Source organism: Hyperolius riggenbachi, chromosome 5 (assembly GCF_040937935.1).
Source record: "Hyperolius riggenbachi isolate aHypRig1 chromosome 5, aHypRig1.pri, whole genome shotgun sequence".
NCBI classification, from domain to species: Eukaryota; Metazoa; Chordata; class Amphibia; order Anura; family Hyperoliidae; genus Hyperolius; species Hyperolius riggenbachi.
This window is the reverse complement of record NC_090650.1, coordinates 416,892,390-416,919,516: the sequence shown is the minus strand read 5'-3', so window position 1 is coordinate 416,919,516 and position 27,127 is coordinate 416,892,390. Positions and strand designations below refer to the sequence as shown.

The 27,127-nt window shown below is 46.0% G+C and overlaps 2 protein-coding genes across 2 annotated transcripts in view; one reads left to right on the top strand and one right to left on the bottom strand.

Moving 5' to 3' along the window:
* Positions 1-23,598, bottom strand: part of NSMCE2 (NSE2 (MMS21) homolog, SMC5-SMC6 complex SUMO ligase) — a 305,269-nt gene extending 281,671 nt beyond the window's left edge. Inside the window, exons 1-2 of the mRNA XM_068238021.1 lie at positions 23,495-23,598; positions 14,428-14,579 (exon numbers count right to left, since the gene is read on the bottom strand). Of these exons, the coding sequence (XP_068094122.1) occupies positions 14,428-14,566 (139 nt within the window). The 5' untranslated portion in view covers positions 14,567-14,579; positions 23,495-23,598. The remainder of the gene's footprint in view (positions 1-14,427; positions 14,580-23,494) is intronic.
* WASHC5 (WASH complex subunit 5) overlaps positions 23,481-27,127 on the top strand; it is a 69,248-nt gene continuing 65,601 nt past the window's right edge. The window contains exons 1-3 of the mRNA XM_068238020.1: positions 23,481-23,718; positions 24,343-24,565; positions 25,881-26,026. Of these exons, the coding sequence (XP_068094121.1) occupies positions 24,380-24,565; positions 25,881-26,026 (332 nt within the window). The 5' untranslated portion in view covers positions 23,481-23,718; positions 24,343-24,379. The remainder of the gene's footprint in view (positions 23,719-24,342; positions 24,566-25,880; positions 26,027-27,127) is intronic.

Below are 27,127 nucleotides of genomic sequence, written 5' to 3'. Positions count from 1 at the left end.
TATTATTACTGTTGTGTAATTATATAACACTGACTTCTTCTGCAGCACTTTACAGAGTACATAGTCATGTCACTGACTGTCCTCAGAGGAGCTCACAGTCTAATCCTTCCATAGTCATAGCCTAATGTCCTACCATATTATTATTATGTATTTATATAGCACTGACACCTTCTGCAGCACATTACAGAGTACATAGTCATGTCACTGACTGTCCTCAGAGGAGCTCACACTCTGATCCCTACCACAGTCATAGTCTAATGTCCTACCGTATTATTATTATGTATTTATATAGCACTGAGACCTTCTGCAGCACATTACAGAGTACATAGTCATGTCACTGACTGTCCTCAGAGGAGCTCACAATCTAATCCTACAATAGTCATAGTCTAATGTGCTACCGTATTACTATTTATGTATTTATATAGCACTGACACCTTCTGCAGCACATTACAGAGAACATAGTCATGTCACTGACTGTCCTCAGAGGAGCTCACACTCTGATCCCTACCACAGTCATAGTCTAATGTCCTACCGTATTATTATTATTATGTATTTATATAGCACTGACATCTTCTGCAGCATTTCACAGAGTACATAGTCCTGTCACTGACTGTCCTCAGAGGAGCTAACAATCTAATCCTACCATAGTCCTCGTCTATATGTTCTATCATATTATTATGATGTGTTTATGTAGCACTGACATGTATTTATATAGCAATGACATCTTCTGTAGCACGTTACAGAGTACATACCCCCAGGCCACTGACTATCTTCAGGTAGGGGGGAGGTTAGTGTTTGGCATAGTTAGAGGGGGAGTTAGAGTTAGGCATAGGTAGGGGGGAGGGTCAGTGCTTAGCGTAGGTCGGGGGAAGGTTTGTGGTAGGCATAGGTGGGGGGGGGGGTTATGGTTGGGCGTAGCTAGATGGGAAGTTTGTGCTAGGCGTAGGTATGGAGTAGGTTAGTGTTAGGCAATGAGAGAGGGGAGGTTAGTGTTAGGCCTAAGTAGGGAGGAGGTTAATGTTATAAGTAGGTAGGGGGGGAGGTTAGTGTAAGGCGTAGGTAGGAGAGATTAATATTAGGCTTAGATAGGGAGGAGGTTAGTGCTAGACGTAGGCAAAAGAGGTTAGTGTCAGGTGTAAGTGGGTTAGTGTTAGGAATAGGTACGGTGTAGGTTAGTGTTAGGCATGGATAGAGGGGAGGTTATTGTGAGGATAAAAGGCGATAGTAAAATATTGGTAACACTATAGTCTTAGATGAACAATAGTGATATGAGCACATCTAAATTTGAATACTGTAATTGCAGCCAGAGGGATCCCGATCCCAGTGGAACAAAGAAGCTAAATAAAGTATAATCCTCAGCACAGTAGTCTCAGTCTCTTTGCACCTGCAGTACCGAGTGCTCAAAACAGATGTGGCCACCACCCGGGCACAAACCACAAAGAGCGTTTAGTTGTGCAAACACAGAGTATATATTTACTCAAAATCACAATCACAAAGATAAAACCAGAACTCACATTGAGGGTCCATGCACACTGGATCCCTCTTGCATAGTATCACATAAAAAGTTATCTGTATGGACACAACGGTCGCATACACCTTCTGATATCACCTCACTCCGGAGGATTGGAGTAGCCCTTTCTTCTTCACCACCTAGGTTCCGGCTTTCGCTGTCATCAGGGAGATATATATAACAAACACTTATATAGCGCTTTTCTCCTGGAGGACTCAAAGCACCAAACTGCATATAATTGCATAAAAATGTGCATAAACTCGGAAGTGTTTGCATCTCTTACATCATTCCTATTTGTCAGCCGTTATTCCATTTAGGTGAGCAGGGACAACACAGGAAAAAGGCGGGAAAGGTTAAGGTGAGACTGGAAGAAGGGAAAGCACAGAGAGACATGAGACCGCTACAGCCAACTACAGCGCCAGACAGCCACCACCATGGATGTCTGCTGCAGTTTCCTATGGGGAGAACGGGAGGGGGGGGGGGGGAGGGAGTGTAGGTTAGTAGTTGGGGGGATGCTGAAGCCAGGGTAGAGGCTATGGCAGGGGCTTACTCCAGGATTTCCATGTTTATCAAGGGGAAGGTGGGCAGCATGGTAGTCCTCTAAAGCAGGCAGAGTTCAACGCCGATCGCTCTGAAAATGCTCCCTGCAGTGTGTTTGAGATTTTATCCAGATCGCAATACTGCAGTGTGAGTAGATTCATTGAAATACATTGCCATAACACATTATCGCCGGGTATCAGAAAAGCTCTTTCCAGTGTGAATGGCCCTAACATTATTTGCACATGCGTTTTCCACTATGCCAGTGATGGCTAACCTTGGCACTCCAGCTGGAACTACAAGTCCCATGAAGCATTGCAATACTTTGACAGCTCTAAGCGTAACTCGGGGAGGCAGAGGCACTGGGCTGACTGTGTCCTACAGCCTCTCATGCATAAAATCAAGATGCAGGACCTCCCATTGGCCTCAATTCTGGTAGGGTTTTCAAACAAATTACTTCATGTGAGGTAATTTACCTCATGAGGTAATGACATGTAGCAATTCTGGTAGGTTTTAGTCATGTTTTACCTCACGGGGTAAATTATGAGGTACTTTGCATTAATTTTACTGAAAATGGCTAATCTCAAAGAAATTAGGGGGCATGTTAGCACATAATTTACTGATCAGTTTAAGACCTGCCTGTACCTGGATGTAAAGTCAATTTGTATGCATTTTGAAATTTTTAGGGGAGCTCCTATTGCGGTTTTAGTGGAGTTCCTATTGAGGCTGTGTAATAGAAAAGAATAGTAGCCTGCACGGGGTGTCCCTGCTAGCGATGCAATCTACAATTGTGTCCAACCGAAGCCTTCCACCTGAATGCTACCTAATTCATGCAATTCCTGCAAGATTTGGTTCGGCAGGCAAAAGGTGAATAACAGTACACCTGATTGGCTGACTGGCGCCTGCTGACCAAATAAAGGTAAGAAAGTGCTTTAGCTGGGAGTGAGCAATCGTGTGTGTTGCAGTTAGCATTCAGTTCAGAGGCAGTGGGGGTGAATTCCCTGGTTGTGAGAGGTCCAGGGCTTGCCTGCACTTTCCTCTGGGTATCGCATGGTGGTGTGGGGGCCCCCCCCGGCTGTCGTGCGAACCAGTGTTTGTGATAATAGAAAAGAATAGTAGAAATAAAACTCAGAAAATTTACTGGATTTTTTTTTTTTTATAGGGGATGCCTATAAATATACTTTTCACAGGTTGCATATTTCAACTTCTCGGACAGCACACCTATCTTGCTTCAACGGCTGTGCCAGGTCTAGTCCGTGTGGCTAGCACAGACTTGATATAGACCAAAAGCAAAAAAAAAAAATGACCAGCACTTGCCGAATTCTTAAAAAGCAGATTTATTCACAAAAAATGTGAACAAAATGTAGCCATGACATCCGGACTTCCAGAATGTAACTATAGCTATCACTTGACAAAGAACGGTTGATCCGTTCGAAACGGCGACAGTCCGTTGTAAGCAGAATTGGGCTGCAATGAAGGCATAACCTATACCTGAGGAGATCTTCATGCATCTGTATGCAGCTAAGAGCTACTACTACTGAGCTATAGTTACATTCCGGAAGTCCGGATGTCATCATGGCTACATTTTGTTCACATTTTTTGTGAATAAATAATCTGCTTTTTAAGAATTCGGCAAGTGCTGGTCATTTTTTGCTTTTGGTCTTTTCACAGGTTGCTACATAATCAAATACACCTTCCCCGCCCTCAAAAAACAAGTCTTCTAAAGAAAATTAACTTATGGAAGACAATTAAAGACTACTATTATTTATTTGCTGCATGCTTAATGTTGAAATACCGCACTTTCTGCTTTTACTGAAAGTTTTATTAAATGTTTGGAAATGAAAAAAAAATACCACGAGGTATTTTACCTACAAAAAAATGTTTACCTCACATAGCTACCAGAACTGAGGCCAATTGTCATCCCTTCACCACTTGCTGTAAAGTTTACAGTGTAAACAAAACTTTTCCATTGAACAAAAATAAACAGTGCCAAGGTTATTCAAGCAGGCTGCCTTTCCTGGCAAGACACATGAATCTCCACATTTGGGAAGACATTTTTTTCTCAATAAAAAGCTCAAGTTTATTTTGGAGGCCTGAAAGCCACAAGTGTAGAAACCGTGACACAGCATGGCTATAACAGCTAACTAACAGATTGACTAGTTCAGCACATTTCTGAGAGTCTCATCACAGTCTAGTGACCGGTTACTGTTATATATTTGAGGTCTGATTCCACTCTGGTGTCACCAAATTGTTCCAAGATTTATGCTGGGCTTCTGTACAGGGCTTTGCTGCCACCTGCTGGACACAAGTAAGTATAGCACCACCATGTGGAAAGGTGCGTCTAATTTCCACCAAAGATCACATGACCTGCCTGCAGAAAGTTTCTCTCTCTGGAGCACAACCAAAGCATGATGTTACAGAGTTGTCACTCGCATATATTGTAACGGATTCCAATGTCCAGGCCTGCGGCCACGATCATCGGATCAGCCAATTTCGGCGTGATCGTTTTGGCATCACCATAGGCTGTAATAAGAATGACTACTATACAGTAGCGGATACCACATGTGGGATTACAATTTGTAACATTAACGGTGCCCGTTAATGACGTGGTTTTATCAAATTTAAGTATTTGATAAAGATCTGATCTGATAAGATCATTCAGATCGAAAAAAAAATCTTAATCAACCCACAGCATTAGAAAATCAACTTATGATAATTTCTAAACAGGGCTGTGGAGTCATTTTTGGTACCTGGAGTCGGTGGTTTCATAAACGGAGGAGTCGGATGATTTTTGTAACCACTCCATAGCCCTGTTTCTAAATCAGTTGTGATGGTACCTATGTGACCGTTCATTCAATATGAGCTGAAAAATATAATCAAAAATATAAACCTTCACTCAAAATTGTACCGTTAATGTGCATGTTTCAAGCCAGATGGAGGAAGTGTGCGATGGTGAGGCTTGCAACGCGACCAATAGTATGTGTGCAAGCTGTTTGGAGCACACGCTATATGACGGACTTATGGGTAAATAACCCCTTCAGATCCAACTGCGCACCTGAGACAATTAAGCCTCATTTAAATCACGAATTTGAATGCTTAGAGACTCGTAAGTACTCGTGAGTCCATGCCTGCAGGTAAGCACTTAACCCTAAGACTTCCCCTCTTTCCTCTAATCCTGCATCATAAACCACTTCAGCCAGCGGGTTGTTTTCACCTTATGGACGAGAGGAATTTTCACATTTCAGCGCTCCTCCGTTTTATTCCTCAATAACTTTATCACTACTTATCAGAATATAATGATCTATACCTTGTTTTTTTGCCACCAATTAGGCTTTCTTTTGTTGGTACCTTTTGCTAGGAATTTTTTTATTCTAAATGCATTTTAAAGGGAATAATAAGAAAAAAATGAAAAAATTCATTATTTCTCAGTTTTCAGCCATTATAGTTTAAATAAATGATACAACCCACACATTGTATTTGCCCATTTGTCCCAGTTATTGCAATGTTTAAATTATATACCTAGTACAATGTATGGCGCCAATATTTTATTTGGAAGTAAAGGTGCATTTTTTCAGCTTTACATCCATCACTAACTACAAGCCTATAATTGAATTGTGTGGGTCTTTTTATTAAAATTAAATGTATGTGTGTGTATGTATGTATGTATGTATGTATGTATGTATGTATGTATGTATGTATGTATGTATGTATGTAGGTGTAATTGACTGGCCACAAGATGTCCTTGCACATTATTTCCTATTAGCATACTTTAAGTATGCAAATAGGAAGTAATGTGTGGACGTGATAGGTCGGAAGTTACAAATGATCGCGGAATCTCATTGATGCTGGCGATCTTCACTCGGGGACACTTAGATTAATGACCATCCATCTCCCCTCTAACGGGAGGCAGGAGCGAGAGGGAGTGCATGGCGGCACAATCGCACGCACACTGCCTACATCTAATAAGGATGATCACTGTTTTTGAACAAAAACAGTGATCATTCTCGCCGCACAAGAACAGATTGACTTAGGGGAATTCTGTCCCCTGCCACCAATCTCCCCTGTCTCCGTCACCATTGCGATTGCATGCTTGCGCGCGCACCCCTGCAAACTGCACGGACGGGAGTCTTGCCTCCCTGCGGCTGAAGTCTTTTAGTAGAAACTGTCAGAATTCACTATTTGCTGAATACAATGTTGCCTTCTTGAAACAGAAGGAATTTGCAATAATTCAGCAATAATTGAGGAAGTGTGGTTTCCCAAGATGCATCACTCCTAAATATGCAAATCATGTCTTTCTGCCCCTGAAAGTCAAGCTTACATCCAGAACTGCTGGCATATAGCGAGTCTACAGCTTATACCTTATTATTTTCAGCAGGAAAAGCCGGAAGCATCAAAACTCACAAGAGTGTTTCTGTTAAGAGTCTCCATACAAAGAGACATTTTGTGCACGATATAATAATATTTTTTCCTGGTTGGAAAGTATTGGAGAATGACCAGGCAAAGCTGGCCCCGACATTTTAGGCTTTATTCACACGTAAAATGACACCAGCGTTTTTAAAAAATTTTGCGCTTTTTTTTCCCCTCCCGGCGCTCCACTGCGCGCTACCATTTTTTACAAATCGCTTTTTGTAAGCGCTTTTGCAGAGCAATTCGTTTTTTTTTTTTTTTCACTTCTTGACATCAGTCAGGAAGTGAACCCTTTCACCCGGAAACGAATAAATACAATGTATTTATTAAAAAAAGCGCGAATACAATTGCCGGATAAAGCGATTTGTGAGCGTCTTGCGCTTATTCTATACCTTCCATTGAAGCGGAATCGCCTCGAAGACGGTACATGCATCGCTTTGCTGAGCGAAAAGCGGACAAAATCGCGCTGATATGAACTGCCCCATAAGGAATCATTGCACAAGCAGCGCTTTTAAGAAGATTTTGAAAATCGCCGGCGCTCAAAAAAAAAAACGCAAAACGCTCTAGGTGTAAACAAACCCTTAAAGCAGAACCAAACATTTTTTTAATTCAAAATATATAGTTGCACCACTCTGACACATACAAAGATAAACACTCCTTCAAGCCTTATGAGCATTTCAGTGCATGCTTTTCACCCTTCTCTTTTCTTAAAGCGGTATCGTCACCATAAAAATCAAATTTCAACAGCAACTGGTCTGAGTGTATTAAGTGAAAAAGATGCTAAGCCTGCATTCAAAACTTTCAAAACTTTTTCTGCTGTTATGGTTTGGAGTTATCACATACTTAAGGAACAATGGCCCTTTAGTAGTCGGTGCCAAAGAATTGCATGCTGGGGGTTCTTTTTATATATAATCTATTCCTCCTCTTCCCTTTATTTCCCTGTCTGCTGCTTATCTGAAACCTAATCCCCTACTCACTTGTGTTTACAAGCAAGGCTGAGGCGACTCAGCGATTGGAGGAGACAAAAAAAAAGTAAAGGGCAGAAATGACATCACGAGTTAGCCTTAACTGTGGGCAAAAGACATGGCCCCCACCAGGAACAGAATTCTCGTCATTTACTATATAACATTCACTGAAATCAAAATGTGGACAGTATAATACATGTGTTATGTAAGTAGATCAAGTACCGTATATATTCGAGTATAAGCCGAGTTTTTGAGACCAAAAAAGTGGTCCAAAAGTGGGGGTCTCGGCCTATACTCGAGTCCCCTGTAGTTGCAGACCCAAACATCCAGTCTACCAGACACCGCAGTATATATAGTTTAGCTGAGCGGTGATGACTGCGTGTCCCCTCGCCATGTGCATTGCATCCCATAGCTGATTACTACAATGCCCATTAGATGCAAGCTTACCACCATGCCACTGTGCTACTGCCCGCCAGAGTAGAGCCAAATGTACAGTAACAAGATCATCCGTGTCCCTGAACTTGGAGTGTCCCCCTCGGCAATAGCAGAGTGTTGCGAAGTTGCTTTGCTAACGGACCGCACAGTGAGCATTCCTCCATAGCTTGTTGTTAGTTGAACTTTCTATTAGCTATTATGCCTGTAATGGCATACAGGCGCCAATAGATGGCGCCATTGGAAACAGAAAGTTCAACTAACAAGCTACGGAGGAATGCTCACTGTCGGTCCGTTAGCAAAGGAACCAAGCAACACTCTGCTTTTGCCGAGGGGGACACTCAAAGCTGAGGGACATAGAGGATCTTGCTACTGTACATTTGGCTTTATTCTGGTGGGCAGCAGCATGGGGGCATGGTGGTAAGCTTGCATCTAATGGGCATTACTGTAATCAGCTATGGGATGCAATGCACATGGCGAGGGGAACCGCAGTCATCACTGCTCAGCTAAACTACATAAAATATATTATGGTGTCTGGTAGACTCAGGGGCAGCACAAGGCAATCAAAATTTGGCACTGCACAGCACAGCAGCAGTGTGCAAAGGGGAGTGGAGGGAGACGCACAGAGGTCTGCCATTACAATCAATATATGCCATGGCTAACAGCACAATATGGGCAAACATCACTCAGCACATACACAGAGGTCTGCCACGCATACTGGTCCACTCTGGATGGGGTGATCTTTCCTCACAGTGACACAAGTACACATGCACTTTTGTGCACTGTCTACTGAATTATAGTCCATTTGAATTTAAGTTCACAGTATATCGTAAGGCTGTGTTCACATTGAGACTTTGTAGCATAACAGCTGCTTTGTTGCACTGCAATTCACCACCACAGGTTTGTTGCAGTATAATGGCGTGCGGCATTGTAATGTACTGCCTGCGTCACTATCCTACTCGGCTTATACTCGGGTCAATCATTTCCAGGTTTTGAAGATGAGTGTTGGGGGGTCGGCTTATACTCTAGTATATACGGTATTTATCTACTTATATATGTGTTTTTTTCCCTGGCATAGTATGGCTGATCCTACTGCTTTAACTAGGGTTATACAGGAGGCAGCCATTAGCAATTCCACCTTTGCCAGACACCACCTACTCCACCAGTTTGCCGAATTCTGCCCCGGCAATATGAAAGGAAGGGAGGAGTTCCTCCAATAAATGTAAAATATTTTATATTTGTCATCATGCAGCTGAAAAAAGGCTGCTATTTATTATTATAATTTAGAAAATAGATTTTATTTCTGAAATCTTGTATTTTTAATTTGGGTCCACTTTAAGGCTACAAACACTTGGCATACAAGTATGTCTTTAGCTGCAAGACAGGAACTAAAGACAAAAGATTGCAGCGTGCAGTTTTGAGAGACAATTCGCACCTGTAACAATTGTACACACGCGACAACATACTGATCTCACAACAGAAGCAGTCTACTACAGACTTGAAGTGATCACCATCGTCTGCTTCCAAGCTGCCCACAAGCTGTCCGTCTTTAAGACATTCATACACACAACACAACAACTCTAAATTGCAAGACAGTTTGCACTACAAAAGTTGTGAGGGATTGAACGGTTTGATCTCTCGTGCTAAGGCTTGCCTGCAGACAGTCTGTCACTTGCTGCGTACACACGGAGCAATTGTTGCGCAAACCGTCCTCTGTCGCCTGTCTTGAGAGACATTTATATGCCGTGTGATTGGGCCTTTAAAGGCGTATACACATGGCATACATTTGTCTGTATTTGTGAGGTAACGACAAACAGACAAGAGAAAAAAGCATACAGTGTATTATGGCAGCGACAATTTGAGTTTGCGACAGCTGTACATACGTGACAACAGAAAGAGTGAAGACACAACAGAAGCTGTCTGCTACAGACTACGTATAGTAGTAGTAATATGGTAGTGACTCTGCGGTCTGTAGAAGACTTTCGTACACAGGACAGGACACCAACAGACTAAGCGACAGTTTGTGAGACAAAAGTCACAAGAGATTCACCAAATGAATCGTGTCTGCAGACAGTCTGCTGACAGTCTCTGACGCTTGCCTTGTCCACACGAACAAACCGTCGCTCAACACGTGTCTGTACAGACACTTGTATGCCGTGTGTATGGGCCATAACATGCATTGAGTTGAGTCAAGTTCCATACCACTGAAAAAAGCTTCTGAAACATCACGCAACTCAATGCAACGCATGTAAGTATGAATCCAGCCTCAAAAATGATCTGTTGTAATGGGTCAAAAGTACTGCATCCCTGCTCTGGGTCACATCAGAATACAGTAATGATTCCTGAAGAGTTAGTAAATTGGAGGTAGACAAATGCAATCCACTGAAGTCAGTTCAGCATGTTGTAAGTACAAGCAAACAGAACTGAAATGATTACAATTTCCAATTAAATCTATAAAACTGCATAAGTATAGGGTACATAAAAAAGAAAATGAATGTCAAATATGAGAAAACAAATTACAATGTTGAAATTATTACTGTCAGGAATTACTGTACTCTTCCCAACTGACTTTTGTAGGAGTTAATTCTAATGGGGCGGATCATTCAAGCTTATCAGCTGAACCAGTGGCGGACACAGGCAGCAGTGGGCCCCTGTGCAAAATATCAATTGTGGGCCCCCCCTGACCTGCGGCGCGCTTCGCGCCCAAAAATGGGTGCAGCTATAACCTGCGGCGCGCAAAGCGCGCCGCGGCAAAAAATGGGCGTGGATAGAACCTGCGGCGCATAGCGCCGCGGCAAAAAATGGGCGTGGCAATGACCGGATAAGGGCGGAGCTAACTGTAATTTAAAGTGATCCCGGGGTGAGAGTGATATGGAGGCTGCCATATTTATTTCCTTTTAAACAATACTAGTTGCCTGGCGGCCCTGCTGATCTATTTGGCTGCAGTAATAAACTGAATTACACCAGCAACAAGCATGCAGCTTAATCTTCTCAGTTCTGACAATATTGTCAGAAACCCCTGACCTGCTGCATGCTTGTTCAGGGTCTATGGTTGAAAGAATAAGAGGCAGAGGACCAGAACGGCAACCAGGCAACTGGTATTGCTTAAAAGGAGAGAAATATGGCAGCCTCAATATTATTCTCACCTCAGGTTCCCATGAAAAGTGCAACGCAAAGACAGTGGGCCCAAGTTTTGGTGACCCTTTCCCCAGAAAATTCACATAATTGTGCAGGTTTTCTCAAGAAAATACACATAATGTGAGCAGATTTGCCCAGAAAATACATTCAATCATGTCGGCAGATTTGCCCAGAAAATACGTGCAATGATGTCGGCAGATATGCCCAGAAAATACGTGCAATGATGTCGGCAGATATGCCCAGAAAATACGTGCAATGATGTCGGCAGATATGCCCAGAAAATACGTGCAATGATGTCGGCAGATATGCCCAGAAAATACGTGCAATGATGTCGGCAGATATGCCCAGAAAATACGTGCAATCATGTCGGCAGATATGCCCAGAAAATACGTGCAATGATGTCGGCAGATATGCCCAGAAAATACGTGCAATCATGTCGGCAGATATGCCCAGAAAATACGTGCAATCATGTCGGCAGATATGCCCAGAAAATACGTGCAATCATGTCGGCAGATATGCCCAGAAAATACGTGCAATCATGTCGGCAGATATGCCCAGAAAATACGTGCAATCATGTCGGCAGATATGCCCAGAAAATACGTGCAATCATGTCGGCAGATATGCCCAGAAAATACGTGCAATCATGTCGGCAGATATGCCCAGAAAATACGTGCAATCATGTCGGCAGATATGCCCAGAAAATACGTGCAATCATGTCGGCAGATATGCCCAGAAAATACGTGCAATCATGTCGGCAGATATGCCCAGAAAATACCTGCAATCATGTCGGCAGATATGCCCAGAAAATACCTGCAATCATGTCGGCAGATATGCCCAGAAAATACCTGCAATCATGTCGGCAGATATGCCCAGAAAATACGTGCAATCATGTCGGCAGATTTGCCCAGAAAACACATGCAATCATGTAGCAAATTTGCCCAGAACATACATGCAATCATGTGGCAGACCTGCCCAGAACATACACGCAATCATGTGGCAGACCTGCCCAGAACATACACGCAATCATGTGGCAGACCTGCCCAGAACATACACCTGCTAAAATAAATAATAAAAAAAAAACATTTACTCACCTGCAGCAGCAGACCTCCTGTCCCAGCCTCCATCCGGCGCGCAGCTCCCATGGGTGGTTGGGTGGATAGGTAGCCTGGTGGGTAGGTAGGCAGCCGGGTGGGTAGGTAGGTAGCCCTTAGCCGGGTGGGTAAGTAGCCTGGTGGGTGGCTGGGTAGCCGGGTGGGTAGCCTGGTGGGTGGCTGGGTAGGCGGGTGGGTAGGTAGCCTGGTGGGTGGGTAGGTGGGTGGTTAGGTAGCTGGGTGGGTGGGTAGGTAGCCTGGTGGGTTGGTAGGTAGCCTGGTGGGTAGGTAGGTAGGTAGCCTGGTGGGTAGGTAGGTAGCCGGGTGGGTGTGTAGGTAGCCGGGTGGGTGGTTAGGTAGCCGGGTGGGTAGGTAGCCGGGTGGGTGGGTAGGTAGCCGGGTGGGTGGGTAGGTATCCGGGTGGGTAGGTAGCCGGGTGGGTGGGTAGGTAGCCGGGTGGGTAGGTAGCCAGGTAGATAGCCGGCAGGGTGGTTAGGTAGCCGGGTGGGTAGGTAGCCAGGTAGATAGCCGGCAGGGTGGTTAGGTAGCCGGGTGGGTAGCTAGGTAGCCGGGTGGGTAGGTAGCCGGGTGGGTAGGTAGCCAGGTAGATAGCCGGCAGGGTGGTTAGGTAGCCGGGTGGGTAGGTAGCCGGGTGGGTAGGTAGGTAGCCGGGTGGGTAGGTAGCCGGGTGGGTGGGTAGGTAGCCGGGTGGGTAGGTAGCCAGCAGGGTGGGTAGGTAGCCGGGTGGGTAGGTAGCCAGGTAGATAGCCGGCAGGGTGGTTAGGTAGCCGGGTGGGTAGCTAGGTAGCCGGGTGGGTAGGTAGCCGGCAGGGTGGTTAGGTAGCCGGGTGGGTAGCTAGGTAGCCGGGTGGGTAGGTAGCCAGGTAGATAGCCGGCAGGGTGGTTAGGTAGCCGGGTGGGTAGCTAGGTAGCCGGGTGGGTAGGTAGCCAGGTAGATAGCCGGCAGGGTGGTCAGGTAGCCGGGTGGGTAGCTAGGTAGCCGGGTGGGTAGGTAGCCAGGTAGATAGCCGGCAGGGTGGTTAGGTAGCCGGGTGGGTAGGTAGCCGGGTGGGTGGGTAGGTAGCCGGGTGGGTAGGTAGGTATCCGGGTGGGTAGGTAGGTAGCCGGGTGGGTAGGTAGCCAGCAGGGTGGGTAGGTAGCCGGGTGGGTAGGTAGCCAGGTAGATAGCCGGCAGGGTGGTTAGGTAGCCGGGTGGGTAGCTAGGTAGCCGGGTGGGTAGGTAGCCGGCAGGGTGGTTAGGTAGCCGGGTGGGTAGCTAGGTAGCCGGGTGGGTAGGTAGCCAGGTAGATAGCCGGCAGGGTGGTTAGGTAGCCGGGTGGGTAGCTAGGTAGCCGGGTGGGTAGGTAGCCAGGTAGATAGCCGGCAGGGTGGTCAGGTAGCCGGGTGGGTAGCTAGGTAGCCGGGTGGGTAGGTAGCCAGGTAGATAGCCGGCAGGGTGGTTAGGTAGCCGGGTGGGTAGCTAGGTAGCCGGGTGGGTGGGTAGGTAGCCTGGTTAGGTAGCCGGGTAGGTAGCCGGGTGGATGGTTAGGTAGCGGGGTAGGTAGCCGGGTGGGTGGGTAAGGTAGCCGGGTGGGTAGCTATCCGGGTGGGGGGCCCGACTCCTATCCTCCCTCACTCACCTCGGGGCCCCCCTCCCGGTATGCGCTGCAGCCGGCGGGAGAGCAGAAAATACAGGAAGTCTCCGGCCGGGGCTGCAGCAGACGCTAGAGGCAGCTGCTGCTTAGTTTCCGATATGTCTCCAAAGCTGGAGACCAAGCGGCAGCTGCCGCCCCGGCCGGAGACTTCTTGTATTTTCCGCTCTCCCGCCGCATGAGGGGGGGGGGGGGCGAGGTGAGGGGGGAGGACAGGAGTTGGGCCCCCCAGGTTAAAAAAAAATAAAATAAAATAAAAAAAAAAAAAACCTGCAATACTTAATGGGCCCCTGAAGCAGCAGAACTTCAGGGGCCCTCGTGCGGCGGCACGGCCTGCACGGCCGTATGTCCGCCACTGAGCTGAACGACGGACTGTACACACGCCCGATTTGACGTCCGGACGACTGAACGACCGGACGTCTAAACGACGGGTCGTTTAAAAAAATCCGACGTGTGCACGAGCCTTAATACTTATCAAGTAAAATGCTGTCTGTGTTCTTGTCTGTTTGCAAAGGAGAAACACAGGTGTGTCTGAAAACGGTGGCAGCTGTACAATTCAGGAATGTACACAATTTTCCGGCCCTGATGTCATTGGCCAACGATACTACTACAGGTCTGCGACCTTACTGTGTCCTGTACACAATGCATTCTGGGTGGAGTTTCCCTTTCAGAGAGGAAGTGAAGGTGGTACTCACAGCCGCTCTGCAGCAGATCCAGGGCGACGCTGGTGGCGATGTCCATGCCCGTGTCAATGTAGTTCTGGCACTGCTTCAGGGAGGAGAGCGAAGTATCCACAGAGGAGAAGGAGATGAGAGGAGCACCATGACCTGCCATGTTCAACGATTACCTAATAATAGAAACAATTCACTCAGCAGACTGCCAACATATACTGAAAAAGGCACAGCAATACCTCATAATGGGCCTGATTCACAAAGCTTTTCTGTTACATTATCTCACCTTATTTATTAACTCTTAAATGTATCTCTCCTTAAATGACAATACTCATGGTTTAGCTCTCCTTATTTGACATAAGGCTAGGTCCACACTTGTGCCCTGCAGAATAGATCCGTTTTTGTAAACAATTTTTTTTCTCTCTCCGTTCTGAGAGAAATTGCTTTTTTTTTGCAAGGACGTTTCCAGTCCGTGGAAATGTCCCAAGCCCTGGCTGTGGGTGGGGGGCCACCATGCTAGAGGGGAGAGCAGGCAGGAAGGGGGCAGCGCTGGGTCCCCGCTTCTCCGCTCCCTCGCCAGCTAGTTTCAATAATTTAAAAGTCATTTAAAATCAATATAATGTAGCAGGCGGTGAGCAGGAAACTTACTTCCTTGCGCTTCACCGCTCGCTGCATCACTTCCTGTAATGCTGTCCAATGAACATCAGAGGACGGCATTACAGGAAGTGACGTGGCAGCGGTGTGACGCAAGGAAGTAAGTTCCCCGCTCGCCACCTGCTACATTATATTGATTTTAAATGATTTTTAAATGTGAAACTAGCTGGAGGGGGAGTGGGGATGGGGGACCCAGGTGAGGGAGGGCGACCCCCCTCCCCGCTGCCACCCCTGTCCTGGCTGCTTCCCCCTCTAGCATGGCGGCCCCTCTCACCCATAGGCTGTGACACAGAACCGGATCCGTTTCTGTGTCCATTTGTGCCTGTGTAGAGGGGGATCCGTTTCCCATTCATTTTCACTACCCCTCAGTGTATCCAGGGTCCGTGAAAATGCAGCAAATCTGGACCGTCCGTTCAGGTTTTGAAAACGGGTCCCCGCAAACGCAGACGGATCAGGTTTTTTCTTTTGGGGGGGGGGGGGGTGAAGATGGCTGATATTTTTAACATTGCTATCCGCGGCTCCGGGTTTTGACCCAGGCTGAAAAACGGAGCCAAGGATAAGTTTCCGGACCTAGTGTGAACCAGGCTTTACTTATGGTTTAGCTCTCCTTACCTATTTATCTCATGAATAATCTCTCCTTTTTTGTTTATCTCATGCATTAGCACTCCGATAGGTGGCCATACACTGGTTGATTTGCCATCAGATTCGACCAACAGATCGATCCCTCTCTGATCGAATCTGATCAGAGAGGGATCGTATGGCCGCCTTTACTGCAAACAGATTGTGAATCGATTTCAGCATGAAACCGATCACAATCTGTGGTGGTGGTGCTGCCGCCGCTCCCCCCCGCATACATTTCCTGCTCCGGCCGGCGCAAGTCCCCCCCGGTCACCGCTGTCTCTTCTCCACTGGGTTCGGGACCGGCAGGCTTCGCTTCTTTCTGTCCGGGGAAGTTTAAACAGTAGAGGGCGCTCTACTGTTTAAACTTCCTGCCGGGACAGGAAGTTCAGTGAAGCTGCAGCCCTGGAGCCCAGCGTAGAAGAGACAGCGGTGACTGGGAGGACTCGCGCCGGCCAGAGCAGGTAATGTATTGCCGCTGTATTGCGTCGGTCGTCGGGCATTCGAACGCCGCTATCGACGCACTCCCGACCCGGCCGGCGATCGAGCAAAATCTTCCGCACAAACGGCTCGACAGGAACGATTGATTTTGGACGGAAGTCAACCGTTTGCGTTACGATTTCACAGCAGATTCGATCACAGTTATCAAATCTGCTGTATATCGACGGAAAAATCGTTAGGTGTATGGGCCCCTTTACAGTTAAGGTGAAAAGTAACCTTTGTGAATCAACCCAATAGTTCACTAAAGACACATTTGGTGAAAAATAATAGGCTGGTAAAATAACACATTCTGTATGTTATACAATGCATAATAATAAGATGGTATTTCCAGATGTTAGCCGAAGTAAAACACTGATGCGGGTAAATAGTAAACACGAAGATGACAGTTGTGCTGGTATTGTTGTTTCTGAATTCACTAAAGGTGGCCATACACTTGTAGATTTGCAGCAGATTCGACCTTCAGATAGATTTCTGTCAGATGCCTGTCAAGTCAAATCTGACAGGAATCTATCTGATGAGTGCCACACACTAGGAACAGATTTCCAATAGATTTCAAAATGAAATCTATTGGAAATCGTCTAAATGCATTATTGGACCATTAGATCCAATGTAACTCTATGGGCCATTGATCTGCTGCCAGCAACAGATGGATCCACCTAGATTTTCCATCCAGTCAGATAGATCAAATCGATCGAAATCGGCCGCAAATCGATTAATAGATTTGATAGAATCGATTTCTGATCGATCAATTCCATAGAATCGATCGATCAATGAAAACGACCAGTGTATGGGCCCCTTAAGATTTTTACCTTATGCAGTATTTCTTTTGATATTTGATGGATTATTGCAGTACAGGGGAAAAGATGAAAGATGGATTAGAGACAGCATTTTTTATTATTATTATTATTATAACAAATAAAGTACAAGTCCAAGGAGCATGAAATAAACATAAAATCTGTATTACCCCAAAACTACTTATGGCGTTGTTTTCCGGATATGGGAGAACACCTTGTGGCGGGTTTCTGAGCTCTGCAAGCGTCACTGCCAGTACCCGATGGTCTCCACAGAGACGATTCCAGGTATGGGTAGCGGCAGCAGCACTGATTCTCCCCCGTGACGCCGTGATGTCACTGCGGGCCACGTGAATGATAGGGCAGTGGCAGCATTGACTGGCCCACGTGATACTAAAGTCAAAGCAGGCCACATGACTGACAACGTAGCCAGGAACACGGGGAAGGTGCACAGGAAGCAGGCTGGCAATCCATAGGTCAGCAAGGGCTGTGCATTGGGATCACCATGGGGCCCACCAGTAGCAGGCTGTGACCTGTTTGGTCCTGCCACAATCACCTCAAACCGCTAGGCTACACCCACTGCCAGATCAACAGAGAATGGACGGCTTACACGTTCAATGCAGAGGCTTCCAACCACCAAAGCTGGTAATTGTAGCAGATTCACTATTCACCCCCACTCTCCTTTTCTCTCTTCCCCCTCCCCTCTCCCAATGCCTTTCCCGTACATGCTTTCTTATATGCATGGAGAGCCTCCACCGTGGCTTGTTATATTTATTTTTTATATTTTTCCATAAATATAGATTTGCGTATTTTTTCTAAGCTAATAAGCTGGTTCCAGGCAGTTCCCTTGGCAACTTGATACGTAAACAACGGAGTCCTGCACGATACACGCCCCCTGGCTGCGTTTCGGCTGGGAGTCCGTTTGGCAGCCAGTGACGCGGCTTGGGGGGTGGAGCAGCCCCCATTGGAACGCACGTACGTCCGTTGCTTCAGTAGTTCTGAGGAGCGGGCGGCGTGCAACGTCATCGCGCTCCCCTCCGTGCAGTGACGTGCTCTCATTGGCTAGGCTACTGGGGATTGTGGGTATGGTAGGCGGGGACCTTTTACGGAAGTAAGCTATTTCACTAGCGTCTTCCGATCCACACATTGTGCACACATGCCTCCGAAGAAGCAAGGCTTATTCCACAGCGAAACGGTCGTAAGGCCGTGCACCCACTGGCGCCCACAGACGTCTCCCTCACCTCGGCAGCAGCACGATAAGTACCTGTGAAACACATGTATCACTATGCCACATCACTGTTTTCACCTATGTATGCTTGCTGACATGAATTAAAGCTACAGTGCCAGACCAGCTCCTCTCTTGAATGATGATCACTATTCATTTGACCAGCGACATTTAAATGTTGGGAATAACAATTACTGTATATACTCACGTATAAGCCTAATTTTTCGGTACAAAAATGGTACTGAAAAGTTACCCTCTCGGCTTATATGCGAGACAGTGGAGCTGAACGGTTGGTGGATCAGGTTTTGTTACTGGCAGAGGAGCGTAAGGATTGTGCACTAGTGATCCTGTTCTTACCAGCTGGCTCCCTGCTGTGTCCGTACCCTCCCCCCCCCCATCCCCTGCAACATGGTGTGCAGAGAGTGCTGCTCAAGACTACCTGTGTCCCCTGGCTTGTAGAGCGGAGCGTGCAAGAAATGTGTCAGCAGTACAATTATCAAGTGTTCTTCCTGTGTGGCAATCACTATCTCATATCTATGACACCATCTAGTGACATCTTGAGACAGCTGTATCATCCTTGTGGCACATCTGACTACGGGGCGAAGGAATGACTTGTACTGGGGGCACATCTGACTACTGGGGAGGAGGCTTATACGTGAGTCAATCACTTTTCTTGGTTACAGATGGAAAAGCAAGTACTTCGGGCTTATACGCAGGTTGGCTTTTATGCGAGTATACACGGTACTCATTACCACCTGATCAGGGGTGGAGCTAACCGATTACTGAGGATGCGTTTTCTCTTTGGGTATGCTTTATATAATTTGGTTTTTGCACTTGTGGATGTACATGTTTTGTCTGCCTACGCCTTAATAAAGGGAACCGGATAGATAGTCCCTGAAATGATTGTCGGCTTTGATGGTCAGATGTCTTTCATGAGTGTGCTGGAACAATAAAAGTCATAATGTTCCAAAAGTCCGTGTGCAGATCCCTCTTTGGATTTTCTGGATTATACTGCTACGGGGTCCTAGTGCCAGCAACTACTTCACTGGTCCACAGATGTGAAATCCGTTTGATTGAATGAAGCATCTTTAAAACAATGACTCTTAGGATTTTCTCAACCAACATTATCTCAGGTGTTAAGAGAGTGGCAGATGAAAAACAAATTCAAGCGATAAGGACTACTCTGGTCAAAAAAGCTGGTGAACGAGAAAGGCTTGATTCATTAAACTGTGATAACTCATATCCCGGCCGTTTTAATGCTCTTTAGCGTGCAATCGCGAATTCACACCCACAATCGTGAATTTTCGCAGGCAAACACGAATTTTGCAACAACCAAAGGGCAATAACATGACAAATTATAGCTGAATTCAATGCTGGTGCTTCACAAAGCCTATATCAACACACAAAAAGACAGACGTTTGCAAAGGATGGGCTTCAGCCGCAGGAGATCATCAAGAGTGCCTTTGGTATCACAGAAAAACAGGAAGAGACACCTGTTGTGGGCCCTTGCCACTGTGCTCGATCTGTCTCAAATCGGTTTGAGGAACATCACAGTTTAACTTTCTTCCATGGCCAGCTCAGTCCCCTGACCTCAATCCTATTGAGAATTTATGGGACAAAGTCGCAAGATCACTTCAAAGCTTGGAAATGCCACCATCCAATCTGACCCAACTTAGGGCTGCCATTATGTCAGCTTGGGCCAACATTCCTCTGTGATCAGAGCCAAAGGTAGACCAACTCATTATTAGAGGGTGTCTCTAATTTTTTGGCCCCTCAGTGTAGAGAGCAGCATATCGACGAGGAACCAGCCCACCAACACACTGGTTCTGTTTTGCACCAGGCAGAACTGCATCTCGCTCTTGCCTTTTCTCCCCTGGTCATAATAACGTGGCTAGAAGGTGCTATATGAGACATCTGGGAAGCAAAGAGTAACAGAGGGCATGTGGTTCAAAAATTCAACAATCTCAATCACTCCCTCCACACACTCAACCCCCGGAGCCCAAAATTAACGGCAGGTTGCAGTGTTCTCCCCAGAATTTTTTTCCAGTCGGGTGGTATGAAAAAGTAGCCAGGTGGTATTAAAAAACTAGCCGGGTGGGGCGAGATGAGGGAATGCTGGGCCAGCACTTCTTTGCATAACTCTGCTTACAGCAGTAAAGGATGTGAGCTGATGACAGCCGGGTGCTCACCAAAACTAGGCGGGTGGAGCACCCGGCTAAAAGAGCCTGGGGAGAACACTGAGGTTGTAATGGCAGGTTGGCCAAGATTTTTGAAAAGTATTCCACCAACAGTACAACACAGCAGTTATCACCTATGTATGGCCGACCCATCCTTGTAGATTGGTTCAGATGATAACTGGCAGTAGTCATTCGTATGAATGATAACAATTGCACCATTCAAACATCTCACAGGTAGCTAACCACATACTGCCAAGACCTCGTTTTTACGCTTTGTGCTAACAATCTGATTAGCAGACCGCCATTGTACCATCGTTGAATTTAACCATGCTCAGACATTGTCCACTCATCTGTTGGTGATCACTCATTTTCTAGCGATGGTGAGCATGGGTCTGGAGATAAAGACTGGCGGTGGGATGTGTAATGAAAGAGTTAACAGGAGGCTCACATACCTCCCAACTTTGAGATGAGAAAGAGGGACACTTAAGCAACACCCCTGATCACACCCCTAGTCACACATACCATAAAGATTTCATAAGAAAAATATGCTGTTTTATAATTCAAACCACAGTTTTTTCTATCCTGGTTCATTTTCTTTCATATTAACATTTTAAAATTAGAAATATATAAATTTAAAGGATGGGAATAAAGTAGAGTGACCAGACGTCCCGGATTGCCCGGGACACGTCCCGGATTCGGGGTCCGCTGTCCCAGGCTTAATGAGGTCCCGGGAAACGTCCCGCTTTGAGCAGCGGGACGTCCCGTCCTCGGGACTCTGGCCACTCTCTCCTCAATGAACTGGCAGCGGCGTCTATAGACGCCGTGCCAGTTCATTGCCCGCAGCCCCGCTCCAGCCTCCTCTTCCGGTGTCTGTTTCCGACACCAGCAGGCGAGCAGGGCTACGGCAAGATGGCTGCCGGAGCCCTGTACTGGAGACCTATTTGTGTCACTAGTACAGGGCTTCGGGCGCCATCTTGCCGTAGCCCTGTCAGCGCGGGAGACCAGAGCAGGAGGAACAAGACGGTCCCGGGACGGAGCAGCGCGCCAGAGGCCGGACACTTCTGCCAGGTGAGTAAATGCTTTCTTTTCCAGGTGAAATGTTTGCCCGCATTGTTTCTTTTCTGGTGAAATGTTTGCCCGCATTGTTTCTTTTCCAGGTGAAATGTTTGCCCGCATTGTTTCTTTTCCAGGTGAAATGTTTGCCCGCATTGTTTCTTTTCCAGGTGAAATGTTTGCCCGCATTGTTTCTTTTCCAGGTGAAATGTTTGCCCGCATTGTTTCTTTTCCAGGTGAAATGTTTGCCCGCATTGTTTCTTTTCCAGGTGAAATGTTTGCCCGCATTGTTTCTTTTCCAGGTGAAATGTTTGCCCGCATTGTTTCTTTTCCAGGTGAAATGTTTGCCCGCATTGTTTCTTTTCCGGTGAAATGTTTGCCCGCATTGTTTCTTTTCTGGTGAAATGTTTGCCCGCATTGTTTCTTTTCTGGTGAAATGTTTGCCCGCATTGTTTCTTTTCTAGTGAAATGTTATTGTTTGCCCACATTGTTTCTTTTCTGGCGAAATGTTTGCCTGCAGTGCGTTTCTTTTCTGGCGAAATGTTTGCCCGCAGTGCATTTCTTTTCTGGTGAAATGTTTGGCCGCAGTGCGTTTCTTTTCTGGTGAAATGTTTGCCCGCAGTGCGTTTCTTTTCTGGCGAAATGTTTACCCGCATTGCATTTCTTTTCTGGCGAAATGTTTGCCCGCAGTGCGTTTCTTTTCTGGCGAAATGTTTGCTCGCATTGCGTTTCTTTTCTGGTGAAATGTTTGGCCGCAGTGAGTTTCTTTTCTGGTGAAATGTTTGGCCGCAGTGCGTTTCTTTTCTGGTGAAATGTTTGCCCGCAGTGCGTTTCTTTTCTGGTGAAATGTTTGCTCGCAGTGCGTTTCTTTTCTGGTGAAATGTTTGCCCGCAGTGCGTTTCTTTTCTGGTGAAATGTTTGCCCGCATTGCGTTTCTTTTCTGGTGAAATGTTTGGCCGCAGTGCGTTTCTTTTCTGGTGAAATGTTTGCTCGCAGTGCGTTTCTTTTCTGGTGAAATGTTTGCCCGCAGTGCGTTTCTTTTCTGGTGAAATGTTTGCCCGCATTGCGTTTCTTTTCTGGTGAAATGTTTGGCCGCAGTGCGTTTCTTTTCTGGTGAAATGTTTGCCCGCAGTGCGTTTCTTTTCTGGTGAAATGTTTGCCCGCAGTGCGTTTCTTTTCTGGTGAAATGTTTGCCCGCAGTGCGTTTCTTTTCTGGTGAAATGTTTGCCCGCAGTGCGTTTATTTTCTGGTGAAATGTTTGCCTGCATTGTGTTTATTTTCTGGTGAAATGTTTGCCCGCATTGCGTTTATTTTGTACTGACATGTTTGCCCGCATTGCATTTATTTTATACTGACATGTTGCCTATTGCGTTTATTTTCTGGTGTCCGGGGTAACTGTTACTGCATTTATTATTTAATGGTCATAGATGGCTATGTTTGCTGCTTTGTGGTTACGGTATACTATTAGCATCACACAGTTTCTGCACACCCATGATACAAAGTCTCATTTGTCCACATCATGGCGTAAACACTGCTTTCTTATGCCTCGCTGTTACATCATTACGTTAGCTCCGCCCATACAATGTCATGGCCACGCCCATTTTTTCGGCGCGGCGCGCCCCGCAGCCCCCCTCCCCCAGTCTTCGCCACTGCACGCTCCTCACGCCGCCCCCCTCCCCGTCCCAGGTTGGACCCACAAAAATATGGTCACTCTAAATAAAGGTTAGAGTCAAGCACATGTTTTAATATAGAAATATATATATTTACAAGAGGGACAAAGTCCTGAAAGAGGGACAAATGAGGAGGACAGAGGGACAGGCCTCCCAAAGAGGGACTGTCCCTCCAAAAGAGGGACAGTTGGGAGCTATGGGCTCAGCAGACAAAAGGGAGAATAAGACAGGACTGTGTAGATCATGTCCAGCAGCTCTGGAGGTCTGAGGTGCAGGAGGGGTCCAGTGGCCCGGATGTGACGTAATGAGGGGGTCCTGCACAGACATAAGCCCCCCTACACACAGGACTGAGCAGCCACACACCACACTCTGTCTCCTCAGGCAGCCGTGTCACTCTCTCACCTGCACGCAGCGCCGATCACCCGCCACTCTGTTCTCGCCAGGCCCCGCCTCCTCCGCCAGTCACCATGGCAGCGGGCGCGCTGTGTCGTCAGAGTAAAGCGCCGCGGTCAGGTGACGGAGCGGTAGTGGGTCATGTGACACACTGTTAGAATAGGGGAGCTGCTGCTGGAGGGGGATGTCTGGGATCTCCGGTGACTGCGCGACTCTGCTGTGCCCGTGCTGAGGTGTGACGTCATCCCCTCTGTCCCTGTCTATTCTATATTGTGTGATCCTCTTACCATGATTATACTGTATCCCTCTATGTGTCCTCTCCCTGTGTCATACTACAGTCATGTCACTGACTGTCCACAGAGGAGCTCACAATCTAATCCTACCATAGTCATAGTCTAATGTCCTACCATATTGTTATTATGTGTTTATATAGCACTGACATCTCTTTCAGCACTTTACAGAGTACATAGTCATGTCACTGACTGTCCTCAGAGGAGCTCGCAATGTAATCCCTGTCATAGTCTGATGTCCTACCATATTATTATTATGTATTTATATAGCACTGACATCTTCTGCAGCACTTTACAGAGTACATAGTCATGTCACTGTCCTCAGAGAAACTCACGATTTAATCCATACCAAAGTCTAAAGTCCCTATCATAATCTAAGGCAAAATGTGGACTAGTATAAAAGCTAGAAATCAACATGTGTATGAGCAATGATGTTGTCTGTTATTCATATAAAACGTGTTTTGATAAAGTTTTTATTTCCTGATGATCAGTTTGATAACCGTTGCATATTTACTGTTCTTATTCTGTGTAGTACATACCATACACTCCCCTTCTCTCCCCATACAGGTTTTCTTGTCAGGACTCCACCTCCCATTGAGCGATAATGCTCGACTTTCTAGCAGAGAACAACTTCTGTGGACAAGCGGTGCTGCGGATAGTCTCGCGGGGGAATGCCATCATCGCTGAGCTGCTGCGCTTGTCTGAGTTTGTGCCCGCTGTGTTCAAACTGAAGGACAAGACCGACCAACAGAAGTATGGAGAGATCATCTTCGACTTCAGCTACTTCAAGGCAAGTCAGCAGATGCCTGGTCCAATGGGGCTTATTTATATTGTTTAAAGGGAACCTGAACCGAGTAAAAAATTTTAAAATTAACACACGATGCTCCTGCAAATGAATATTACATACTTACCTCGACATTAGTTCCTCTCAGAAGCTCACCATTTTCTTCTAAAGGTGCCCCATTAACTGTACAATTTTTTTCACCAAATGCAATCTTCCGATGCAATTTTTACAGTAGAATGGTATATAAAATTTGCCATTTATTAAGGCAATCAATAGTGAACGATTCTTTGGTCGATTTCTTTAAAGGATAAAATTGATCGCATTTGAAGAAAGAATCGTTCAGTAAATGTGAACGTTCGATAATTGCCTTCAAATTACTTACGATTGTTCAAATCATATCTAAAGATTGCATTTATTGAAAAATTGTACTGTTAATGGGCACGACCACCTTTGGAAGCTTACCATTTCCTTCTAACAATGATTGCTTACAGTTCTGAGAAGATTTTGTATCAGTTGATGGCAGTTACATATCAGTTGCTGTCAGTTATAACTGAAAGGACAACTGATGAGGAAGGTAATGCCCATGTTTCCTTATGGCTCAAGAGGACAATATTACAGTTTAACAGAGTGCTGACCCGGAAGCTGTTATGGGGTAATGGCCATTTTCCCATAACTGTACCATTTGTGCTGATTCAGTTCATAAGTCCTAGGTGATCTTAGCTGTCAAATATAGGCTTGGGGCCACGTTCCCATCCGTGTACGAGTCCAGCCTGCACCTCTGCCGAAGCATCTGTGCATGACCGGCTTTGTGCTACTGCACAGGTCATACTCGGGTATCAGCAGTATAGCCACATTTCGTACACAGACAGGAGTACTTGCACAAAGAATAAGAGGGTGCTGAGAAAGACATGGAAATCACCTGGAGCATCCAGAGACCTCCCTCTACTTGGGTAAGTATCTTTTTGTTTTACTTTTGTTTACTCACAGGTTTGTTTTTAAAATTTATATCTATTCAAACCCCAATTCAGTTTTCTTTAGCCTCTTCCCACTGTGAGCAAATTTAATTTTAAGTGTTCATAGAAAGTTGTTTCCCGTAAACCCCCTTTTTGAATACTGTGTGTGTGTGTGTGTGTGTGTGTGTGTGTGTGTGTGTGTGTGTGTGTGTGTGTGTGTGTCATGGTGGTCATGCGATCAGAGAGCACACCAGTGTTACACCAAGCTATGTTTTTGTACACAAAGTTTACGTTAGTATTCATGGCTGTGTACTGTTCACTGTTTTCCCTTATTTACCAGCAAACTCTTAATGGCTACTTGTCCGCAGGGCCCAGAGAACTTCGAGGGGAAGCTGGAGGCCAAACCAGAACTTCAGGATCTGGATGAGGAGTTTCGGGAGAACAACATAGAAATCCTCACAAGATTCTATTTAGCCTTTGAGAGCGTTCATAAGTACATATTGGATTTAAACAGGTAAGACTTCTGCTCTTCAACTTCCAGGAAAATTTTGCATGAACTTGAGATGGTCATTGAGAAGCAAATGACTTTGAGTTGATGCAGCATTATGCAAATTTTGTACGCAAATTTACGCAGCTTGAAAATGGACCAATCAAATCCTGCTGAGGTCAAATTTGATTGGTCCATTTTCAAGCAGCATAAATTTGCATACGTCATTTGCCTAGTCCTGCATCAACTCAAAATTATTTGCATTTCATTGACCATCCCTAGAATAAACTGACCCCAAATCCTAATGGCTGATGTTAATATGTGTTTCCTGACACACAAAATAGGAGACATACTGGATGCAGTATCATCAGTATTTTAATTTATATATAGATATCAGTGCTAGTCTTTTTATTCTTATTTTTTGTTTTGTTTTGTTTTTTTGCTTGGTGCTCCAAAAGCTACTGTAAATTCAAATGTACAAACAGCCTGCTTTGCCATACCCTTTTAGATGTGTTAACCCTATCCAATTCAATTTTGGATGATCGGGGGAGTGGTATTGCGGCGATGACCCAGAGGGTCTCTACCACCTCACACTAGAGTGAGGAGAAAACCCGCATCAGCAGAGGGTTGGGGGGCAGGGCCAGCGTGCTGTAGCTTCGCCCCAATTGCTAGGGCACCAGTGTAATAACTGTATTTCACAGCTCAGCGTGATATCAAAGTGTCAGACTTTGCCCAAAACTTTGATACACATAAGGTGACTCCATAGCGGACTAGAACTGTGTGAGAACAGAACGTTTCCAGCGACAGGAGCACAATCATGAGGGGTGTGACCACATGTTACAAAGGGGACAGCAGCAGCCTACAGCACAGCAGAACATCGGCGCTGGACAGAGAGACTTCTAGGGGCTGGAAGAAGCAAGTAAGTAAAGCTTTTCTCTCCTTGTCTTAGCTCATGTATCATTTAAGGTAAGATGTTTTTTTAGGAGGGGGGGTTGAGTGACGCTCCACCCATACGTTTCAGCGTTCACAGAAGGCACAGGAGAGCATTTGTTTGGTCAAATATAGCTGTACAGAGCCTCGTGTTTTCTGTGCTTCTCAGGTTCTCCCGAATACATGATTGCCAAACAG